This window comes from Echiichthys vipera (assembly GCF_963691815.1).
Source record: "Echiichthys vipera genome assembly, chromosome: 7".
Taxonomy (NCBI): domain Eukaryota; kingdom Metazoa; phylum Chordata; class Actinopteri; order Perciformes; family Trachinidae; genus Echiichthys; species Echiichthys vipera.
The window spans coordinates 19,908,384-19,919,485 of NC_139832.1; the positions used below are offsets into that span (position 1 = coordinate 19,908,384).

At 40.7% G+C, this 11,102-nt stretch overlaps 1 protein-coding gene across 1 annotated transcript in view; it reads left to right on the plus strand.

Annotated features, from left to right (window-relative positions):
• Nucleotides 1–3,351: 3,351 nt before the first annotated feature.
• The window catches only part of kcng4a (potassium voltage-gated channel, subfamily G, member 4a), a gene marked incomplete at its 5' end in the record, with an annotated part of 20,175 nt that continues 12,424 nt past the window's right edge, over nt 3,352–11,102 (plus strand). Inside the window, 2 exons of the mRNA XM_083915967.1 lie at nt 3,352–3,459; nt 3,572–4,213. Of these exons, the coding sequence (XP_083772093.1) occupies nt 3,352–3,459; nt 3,572–4,213 (750 nt within the window). The remainder of the gene's footprint in view (nt 3,460–3,571; nt 4,214–11,102) is intronic.

An 11,102-nucleotide genomic window follows, 5' to 3' on the forward strand; every position in this document is an offset into this window, starting at 1 on the left:
TATAATATAAGCTGTCTGAAGAAATTCTGAATACATTATTACCCCATCATAGAAACATAGAAAAACAAAACTACTGCTATAATAAACACATTTTCACAGAAATTGTTGGTTTAGTTCAACAGTACTTTCAATATGTTTACAATAAATTCATCTAGCAAAAAAAACAACCTTTATATGTTATTACACTTCAAATAAGAAGAAAACAGGTTTACATTCAACTTCCTCCGATATCCTACCTCTCCTGTCTTTTGTGTCCAATGGAGAACCGAAGTAGGTCGTAGAAATGCCTTGCGGTTAAAAACATTTTGGAACTACTGCACCACAATGAAAAAAATTTCACCTAGAAAAATTTGCCACTTCCACAGGGAATACATATCGATTAATAAATAGTTTATCATGCTTTCCTCCCCCCTGTGAGATGGAAACACCATAGAATTGTGAAAGAAGGGGTTTATTGGCTCCTCCAAAACAGGATCTTGCATTCCAAGATTTGAATTAGTGATGCACGTTGGTCCAATACTTCAAACTGTCTGCTGTGTCCAGTTACTCATTCAATAAACCTGTGGGTACTGTAGATATAGACACTCAAAAGAATAATCTCAAAACTGATGATAATATTCTTGTCCTATATAGGCTGTAGTGAGCAAAATATGTAGCGCTACTGTACTTCTGACAAACCCACAGGCCTGTAGGTCTGTATTAGTCTTAAAGGACAGCACACTGCACTCAGTCAGGGTTGTGAGTCAGGGCTAGTCAAAGTGACAGATGAGTTTCTTTAGCGTGCATGTGTTGTATGTTTTAAATGTATGTTTGGAATAGCCCCAATAGAATCTGGCCTTCAGTGGCATTTAGCTTTCAGCTTTATTGTTGGTAGCTGGATACAACAAGCCATGGTAGAATAAGTCTCTAAGGATAATTCCAGTTGTTTCAATCTGGGCCTTATTCTTTCATCATTTGCCACCATAGCACTCAATCTTATAGCCATACTCAGCCACTGCCTTTACAGATTTTTTTTTTATCTTGAAAGGTTGAAAGAGTTGTGCTGCTATCTGTGGCTGGTAAAATGTGTCAAATCTATACATCAAATACCTGTAAACGTACAAGACCATTTTCACACACACATTTTGCAAGAATAAAATGTTGTAATTGTACATTTCTGCAAACCACAGATATATTAAATATGAACATTTCTGAACCACTGCAACCCATTCTCATTCCCTACTCATCACATACCAACAAGTTGGTGTCACTTATGGAGCTCCACTTGTGTGGGTAAAAATAATTATGTCCGTTATATCATGAAGTTTCACTTTTACATGCAACAGGACACTAACTTGACTGCAGTCTCCTTGGTAAAAGTCTGCTGTGTGTATGAGCCAACCATTCACCATTCACCCTCTGAGCGTGTAACATTGAATCAGATAGTTTTACATCTGCAGTTATTCAGCAAGTCAGTTGAAAGCGTGGTGCGTCTCATATAGACTCGATGGGGTTGTTCAGATACCGATGCCATGATCGTTAATGCCTCAGAAACTGCCTAAAATGCGGGTATCCATATCATTCGGTATGCAAGTCCGTACCGTTCTGATACCACCTAACTTAGCCCCAGTTTAAAGTAATTTATTCATGTTCTTTTTCAGACTGATGACTATCAATCTAGATAATAAATGAAAGTCTGTGTCATTCATTCGCTGTATGTATTTGTTCAGATTTTACAAAAAGTTTAACCTGAACCAGGATATACAGAAATTATAGCAATCATATTACATCCATAATAAGAAAAATATATTTTGTAAAGCACTGATATCGGATCAATACACGGTATCAGCCGATACTTAGGTTTAGGTATCAGATTCGGTATCGAACAGGAAAAATTGGTATCAGAGCATCTCTACCCTAAAGGGTGTAAAATAAGTTTCATAACAATGTTTCTGTGCATTTCAGAAACAAACAATGCCAACATTTTTCTCTGGTGACTGGGCTGCGGTAAGTGTAATTGACTTTATTAATGATGGCTAACTAGAATGCAGGCCTTTTTCCTGTTATGACCATCCAAAAAGTCAAAATGTCAGCTGTGAAAAAAATCTACTGGCAATTTCTTTCCCACTGCCAGTCATTCTGACTTTTCCATCTGGTGGCAGCTGGTCTTCATGCATGCATGTCATTAAGTAACTGCAGTAGGAAAATAGACAAACTGTAAGTTACAGTGAATACGTATCAAATGATGATAGCACCCAGTTTGAAATTAACCACAGCTTTTTAGGGCTTTGATGCCCAGCACCCATTCTGGGCAACTGTAAGTGTGCCAATAAGTTTCAGTGTCTGTTGCTAGGATTGCTGCCCGTCTACAACAGCCAATTACTCACTCAAAGTGTGAATAACACCACAGACCTGAATGTTCTTTTCTTCTTATTCCTTGAATTTGCTTGTATTAAGTAAACCAGCCAAGCCATCCCTTTTGGAAGTTGATGGCAGTGCAAATACCTTTGCTATTCTGTCAAGTCCTGCGCTGACCACATTAACGGACCATTTATAGCAATAGAGCTGATGTGTCTATCTTATTTCCCACTGAAAGGCAGTCTCATTGAGGTGTGCTCTCTATGCCTCTTCCTCACCATTTTCTGTCTTCACACACATCTGTTTCCTAAACTTTGCCCATTCTTTTTCTATATTGTGACAACTAAATCCATCCTAGCTCCATTCTGACATTTCTCTTTCTCTTTCAGTGCCTGCGTAGTGCCATCACGTCTCTAGGACCTCCTTAATCCTGCCGTGCTGACACAGAGGATCCCCATCAGTCCCAGGACACCTCCTTGACTCATCCAGCTCATCCTCTGCAGCTATCAGCAACTGATCAATCCTAACCCACTCTCTCCACTGGGACTTTCCTTTTCCAGACTCTAGCTTCAGACCCGGATTACCCACTAATCTGAGCCTGAATCCTGATATGCCGACTGAGTCTATTGTGGACCTCTGACAGAAATGTCAAATCTCATCCTGATTCGAATGTGACAACAGGGTTCCTGATACTGCACGTTCCTCTTCTTTCTGGGTTTTACCTACATAAAGGCCAGCCATAGCTCATCTGTTGTTGAAAAAGAATGTTATGAGGGGTTCTGAGGCCCAGACGACTGAAAGCTACAGCCCTTTGTATGCTCAACTTATCTACAAAAGACCTGGGCTGTTGCAGAAAAGCTGTTCTCATGTGCAAGCTCTAACATAAGTTGTTGGAGAACGGGCTACAGAAAAGACTGCTGTGTCCTGAGATTGAAAAGTTGAAGTTGACTTTTTTGCCTTCATTTCCTGATCTGAGCTGCCCAGTCTGTTGCAGCAGGCTTTCCAGATGCTGCCATGCCCATCATCAGCAATGCAAACCATGACTTCAGCAATCTGTCTGTCAGCGATGACAGCAGTCTCGACCGCATCTTCACAGAGATCCCCGAAACTGAGACCATCAAGGTATGAATATGTTTAAAGAAGAGTAAAATAACAAAGATTAAAAAAAAAAAAAAAATAGTTGTATCAAAAAAAATGATCGAGCCTTTTAGCCTTTTTATTGTTAATTCTCCAGGGTGTGTACTACAAGAGGGCTCAGTTCATCCATCGACCAGAGGACCTGCTGTCCATCGACCATGCCCTACTTGCGGTGATCAACGTTGGGGGAAACCGCTACACCTTCCCCTGGAGCACCCTGGAGCAGTTCCCCCTCACACGACTGGGCCGCCTCTGTGGCTGCCGGTCACCTGAGGACATCGCCAGTGTCTGTGACGACTATGACGAAGCCCGCAAGGAGTTCTTCTTTGACCGCTCGCCGTCCGCCTTCAGGGTCATCCTCAACTTCCTGGCTGCGGGGAAACTGCGCCTGCTGCGGGAGATGTGCGTTCTTTCTCTGCACGATGAACTGACCTACTGGGGAGTTGAGATGACTTACATGGAGCGTTGCTGTAAGAGGAAGATGTACACTCGCATCGAAGAGGTGCACGAGCTTGAGCGGCGTGAGGAGGAGCGCAGGCAGAGAAACGCCATGCAGCGTGTGCCAGTGGAGGAGACAAAGTACCGCAAAGTGATGAACTGGCTGAGAGATATGGTGGAGAATCCGCAGTCTGGCTTACCTGGGAAGATCTTTGCTTGCCTGTCAGTGATCATGGTTGCTGTGACTGTCATCAGCTTGTGTATCAGCACCATGCCAGATCTCAGAGAAGAAGAGGACAGGGTGAGTGAATCAGTGTATTGTGAATGGGGATGTCAGCAGCACATGGCCCTGAACCAAAGTCAAAACTTTTACTAAATAATTATAATACTTAAATAGGGCCCATGAATTCAAGTTTTGTAGTAAGATGCCTACAGCGACTGTCAGTAGATTAAAGTCTCTGTCTCTAATCACAGTTCTTCCCTGCTCAAAGACAAGTCACCATGAAGTACCGGTAACAGAGCTGCTCATAACAAACTCGATGTTCATTATGTCCAACACTAACTTTGTTTCCTGGAAACCAACGTTGTCAATGTAAGTTAGTTGTTTAAACAATTAGTTTTCAACTATTAAATTAATCACCAACTATGTTGATTATCGATCAGTTTGAGAAAAAAAGCCTCCTAAATGTGATTATTTTCTGGTTCATTTACTCATCTATGACAGTAAACTGAGTATCTTTGAGTTGTGGAAAACAAAACAAGACATTTGAGGATGTCATCACTGGCATATTTCACCATTTTCTGTGATTTTTTTGACCAAACAACTAATTGATCAGTGGAGAAATAATGCAGGCAACATGTGATTCAACAATGCAAATAATCATTAGTTGCAACTCTAGTGTCAGTAGGTCAGTAAGACAAAACAAATGTGTGTGATTCTTATTTTATTCATTTCAGATCGGGGCAGACTTCTGATGCTTCAAAAAGTCAGGCTATGAATTCTCGAATATAAAAACTCTCTGACGTCACACCCTCTTAAGTATCCCTGATGGGATGCTGCTGCTATTTGTGTGTGTGTGTGTGTGTGTGTGTGTGTGTGTGTGTGTGTGTGTGCGTGCCCCATGATCTGTGTCTATCCATAGTCGCGCTGGATAATGAAGCCAGAGCTGCTCATTGAGGCCTGTCCAGTATCTGTCAGTAAACACTGGGGAGTAATGAAATGGACTTGCTGTATCTAACACCAAAGACATGCACGTGCGCACAAATGTGCACACCAGTAGACACACTAACAGTCGCACAAATTTGCACTCATAAAAACACACTCATGCACTGGCAGTCACGTGCCTACACACACACACACACACACAGACACAGACACAGACACACACACACACACACACACACACACACACACACACACTCACTCACTCGCATGCACAATAGGAATAAACTCATCCACTGTAACCGACACGGCTCTGTCTGAATTTTGAGTCTTCTGTTCCCTTCTAACTAAAATATTACTGCAGCATATCCAATGTTCATTTATGATAGGTTTTCTGATTACATATACCATTTAACTGCAAGCACATATTTTATCCTTCTCTATATTTTCCACAACCTTCCCGTCTGTTAATCCCTGCATCGGGAAAAGGTTGCCAATCTTATCCCAAGGTGTCGCCCCATAAGAAATAGTATATGTATAAGTGTCGGATTTGTGTGCAGAAACTGGTTGCTCCAAGAAAACTCTACACACCTGTCCAACAGCTGTTGAGAAGTGGTCAACAGCTGTGCCCCTGTATTGATTTTGATATGAACGATCGCAGGCGGCCAAAGGAACAAGTGCTGAGTGATACTGGAGAATTTAGGGAGGCGGTGGACAGAGCAGAATGCTCGATGAGTTGAGAAGGCTCCTCGCCAGGAGGAGTCCAGGAGTCGGTAACAGTCATAGGAACACAGATGGACAGGATTGGAGTCCCTGGGTCTGATTCACTGAGTGCTGTGAGCCTGCATGATTGGGCAGTGCCGTTAATATGGACCTTTTTCAGCGTATGATCGGATCTGTAGGAATAACCTAAGGTAAATGCACAGTGGAGTCAGATGCTGCAGTAAATTTATTTTCTGTACACTGACAGCAGTGACAAGGTTTGCAACAAAAGGATCAGATATACAGCAGGATACAGAAAGCAAGCAGATATTCTATTCACGATACAAGTGTTGCTGAGTGAAATGCTATTGTATTTCCTGATGTGAAATATCACAATTGCATTTGAGATGTTGACAGGGAAATTAGGCTTTCCTGCTTGTAAGTCTCTCAGGTAAACACAGTAGCAGGGATGGCACTGTCCTTAAGGGCCAATACACTTCACCAAACTCTGTGGACACCCAACCTTTACAAACACACACACACACACACACACCGTACACACACACACACACACACACACACACACACACACACACACACACATACACACACATACCATTGTCGTACATTGATTCCTTCTGACAAAAGCGCTTAAGAGTTTTGTGTAACGTTATACTGCTGTGTGAATGTGTGCACATGCCGTGTGAGGGCATTCTGATTTGTAACTACATTTTAGGTAATTCTTGGAAATAGGACGGCAACTCCCTTCAAGATTGAACAAATCCATCTGCTGCTTTTGTGCTATTCTCTCTACATGCTCCTCAGTCAACTAGTCTTGTGCGTTTGGCTACTGAACTCTATCTGTACTGTCAAACTAGCCCGTCAGCTTTAATTCACATGGCCCCCTACTGTTTTTCTCTGTCTCTGGTCTGCTTTGTGCTTGAGTGGACCAAAATTCCCTTGTCCACTCATAATTCATCCTGTTCTGTGTGAATGGGGAGATAGAATAAGTGGAAGATGTCTGAGAGGGGGAAAGAATTCGGAGATGGTAGTGAAAGAATATGCTTTGGAAAGAGTATTATAAAAGGGAGAATGGATGAAAGTGAGATTATGGCGGAAAAAAATGCATGAGAGAAACAGTACTTAATTTTCCCCTCCTCCTGCTTCCCCCCTTTCCTGCTATATCTATGTAATATGCGCCTCCCTGTCCTCATTTGATCCCTTCTATCAAACAGTATATCACAAACTAAATGCTTAGGGAGGAGCCTTTATCTTACGGACCGATCCTCTCTGTCATTCCTCCATTCCTGCTGAGGGTGTGTATCTCTCTACTGTATAAGTGCTCTGCTCTTCATGTTAAAACTTATCTGTATATCAATCATATAAGAATCAATATAATACACATCTGGCTGTGTACAGTTGAAAAATTCTGATGAGAAGCACAAAGTCCCCCGATGGGTTTCAGAAATGTAAATATATGCATGAAATATTGATGGCAGATGCTATTTACACCCAGGTGTCAGTGATCAACAATGATATTTGCAGCCTGTTTTGTTGCCAAAACCTTACCAAGTGGTTTTGTTGCCTAAAAATAAGCCAAAGTGTGAAAAATAATAATTTAATAAGTATTAATATCGGTTTCACGCAGGTGTCAAACCCAGGTCTCCTAGGTAATAGCCATGTGCTTACCCACTCATTCATCATAAGCCTCATGTACTTTGTCAGACCTTGTAGTATTCTTATAGTATAACCCTCATGTGTTGTGGAAAATATTTTTGCACTGACACTGATTTCACTATTTTAATGTCAACATAAGCTCCTTTCACACATGCACTGAAAGCCTGGAATTATCTGGACATTACCAAGCGAAGTTGTATGTGAGAACACCAATGTCCAAATCAAACAGACTTTACAGCTGTAGCCCTCAAAGCTCCCTTGCAAAAAGTCTACAGGAAGGTGTATGTGTGAATGGAGCAGGTCATTGTCTGGACATTTCACAGCGAGCAAGTGATGGCTTTTCTATCGTGCAGCTCGTGTGAAACGGGAAAAGAACAAACATCCAAGGGTGAAATGTCCAACTGGAGAGACAAGATTCAGGGCCTTCTGTTCTTTACTTTCAACATAACACTTTATGGGTGGGCGTATTCAATAGTTCATGAGACACATTTCCACTGTCACTATTGCCCTAACCCTGCACTGACACCAGTAATCTCTGGCGGATATAGCAACAGTGTTTAGATTGGAAAGAACAGGGTGTATGCAGTTTTTAAATATCTCCGGGAAGCAGCAGGTCTCAGCACACATTGATAACCTGCCTACCTGAGTTTACATCTTGATGCTGTTCAAATGTCAGCAGCCACCGAAGATAATGACTTTCTTTGCACGTACTGTATTTCCATGTTAAACTTTTCAGCAAAGCAAAAACTTTCTCTACATTCATTCTCATGCATTGATCGCATATACATCAAAGTGTTTTACTCTCAGCCAGTGTAACTCAGATTTATGCTTTTAATATTCTCACCAGATGATGGAGTATTTTAAGATACCCTCATCAGATTTGTTCTCCTTTTCCTAATTCAGTTATATTCTGGCCTGAAGTGACTGCATTAATGCCATGAATTGGAATGGGATTTTGTGTTCAATAATGATGTCCCAGGGCATCAATTCAAGTATCTGGAGAGAGGGACAGAGACAGAGACGGGGATGGAGAGAGATAGAGACAGTTGAGTTGCAAACTGTGTAACTGAAGCTTCAGACTGTAGGTTTTGACAAGTTTTCTGATTGACCACCCCTTTGTTCTCAAACAGAGACTTGTGAGACAGAGATGATGTGTCTTATTACGTCTGAAGCGAAGATAAGGTGATTCTTTATGTATCAGAGTAAAGGGAGGAATCAGGGGTTTAGGTTATGGAGAAGGAGTGGAAGATAACAAGAGAACACAGTAAGAGGGGAGGATGAAAACACTAACCCTGCTGTAAAGCTTGATTTCTCTCCTTCCTGTCCCTACAGGAGGAGCTGTTCAAAAGTTTAAAGACTGGACACATAAGGAAGAGGACACACACACACACACACACACACAAACACGCATTCATTCGTTCATTTTGAAAGAGTGCATTCAATAAACCAAATTATTGTTGAATGATTATATAGGACTTTTTATAGCAATATCAAATCAAAAATGTCACTTCAACACATATAGTAGCATATTATAAGTAGCATACAGACTGTTAAGTGGGCATGGGGAAAAATACATTCATAACATTTACAATAACAATTACTCTTGGGAAGAACAAACTCATAAAAAAAAATCTAATTGAGCAATGTTACAAAAGTCCAGAGAGATCATAATTCAAGATATAATCCGTGAATTTCATCTAGTTAATTGTCTTTTAAGTTATTATCTATCAAAGAGTGAGTTAAAACTATGATGATTGGTACTTGCCTCTTTGCAGAGTATTACAATCTGTGTGTCTGTGGTGACATTCCCTCCCTAGATGCAATAGCACCGCCATGTTAGTGATGTAGCTACAGCGGTTGGTCTTCCAGTGGAGCTCGTCACTGCCGGTTATGTTGCATTTCATTGTAACCTGGATTCGGGAACTTCCATATTCTGAGTCAGGCTTGTAGTAAGGGCAGAAGTGTAACAGGGGAAAAAAAGTCAACACACATAGCAACCGTGAACGTGACAAGATGGAGGGCTCTGAAAGAACAGGCTAAAGAGGCTGCTAGAAACAAGGTATCTCAAATCTAACGGATTATGACTAAAGATGATTGTTTTCAGATTTCTCTCACATTTTCTTCCCCAAATATAAATGAATGCATTAGTGCCCTTTAAATGTGGGGACAAATGTTGAATTATATTATCTTAACAAGCTGCAAAAACAACCTTTGTCATTGTCACATCTTTTCATGATGACTGGCAAACAAGAGCTGTTATGTCGGCATGAGATAGTGCACGTCATCTGCAGCTGTCTACGCTAAATGAACATTAAAAACATTAAGTGATTTGTGACAGTGACAGAGCATTTGCTGTCTAAAGGAGGAGAGAATTAGATAAATTGCCTATGGCGTACCATACACCATTTCACATTACAAAGGCTAACATCAAGTTAAATTTAGTTTGCGTATGAACACATCAGACCTCCACATGAGTAAGTATGACACAATGCGGCCAGCTAACTAAGCAGGGCACACTATATTCTGCTGAATAATGTTCAACATTACATATAGTTTATCTGGTATGATTTGGATAGGTCAAATAGAAAAGCAGCCCATAAACACACAAATGTATGAACATTAAATCACAAACGTTTTCAGGGGAGCTCATATCTTACTAATGAGGGCCAAGCTCCCCTGTAGTTTGCACCCTGTGTGTAATCATGCTGAGTCTGTTAAACAACCTTTCATTCCTGTCATGTTCAACAAGAACATGCGGTGAGCTGCAGTGATGGAATATGAGTGAAATAATAATCTGGGACCAATCACCATTAGAAATCCTTTTTTGAATTTCTAATTGACATGCAACACTAAAGGTTAGTTATACATAATACACAAAGCCAAAGTGCAGTAACTACGAAATGAAAACATTGGCTTAAAAGTTTGTTTACTGTCCCAACAAATGAATCGTTGGTACATCTATGATATATTGGTTAATTGGTTTGCCATGGTATTATTGATAGGCCCAAAACTGTGCAGAACTCATGTTACTTTTTATTTAATAGTTACTGCATTTTGTAGGGCAGTATAGTACATACTCAAGTCGGAGTGCACAGATTTTTAATGATTTGGGTAACCTAGGGTTACTGGGGAGTTTTCTGAATTTTAGTGAGGGCTGTATAAAATATTAAGTATTCTGGTTAAGCACAATATAATAGAAAAAATAAGAAAATTGAATGACCTGGATGTACTTTATCTTTTGCCATGGTAGCTGCATGTACAGCTACATCTCCAACAACCAGAAAAAGCCAGTTTGTTCTCTTATCTGTCATTTTGCACTAATGTCCAGTTCTGTCGAGAATCATTTTGATGTGATAAAATCTCAGAAGAATTTCTGCCTATGCATGCATTCTTCCTGCTACTGAACTGGGCAGAATTGCATTATTGGAAACAACAAAACCAGCATCCAAATGTATTCCCTCTGAGGGGGAGTAGTCATTCACCATCTAACATTTTTGACTGTCTGGACTTGAATGAATTTGTGCTGCAGCTCCAAGCAACACAGTCAACATGTGTACAAAAAACAATTCTGCTTTATTGTAATACAATCGTAGGCCTTCCCAGCATATCATTTTATCGAAGGTAATTCTATTCTACAACTGAGATGTGA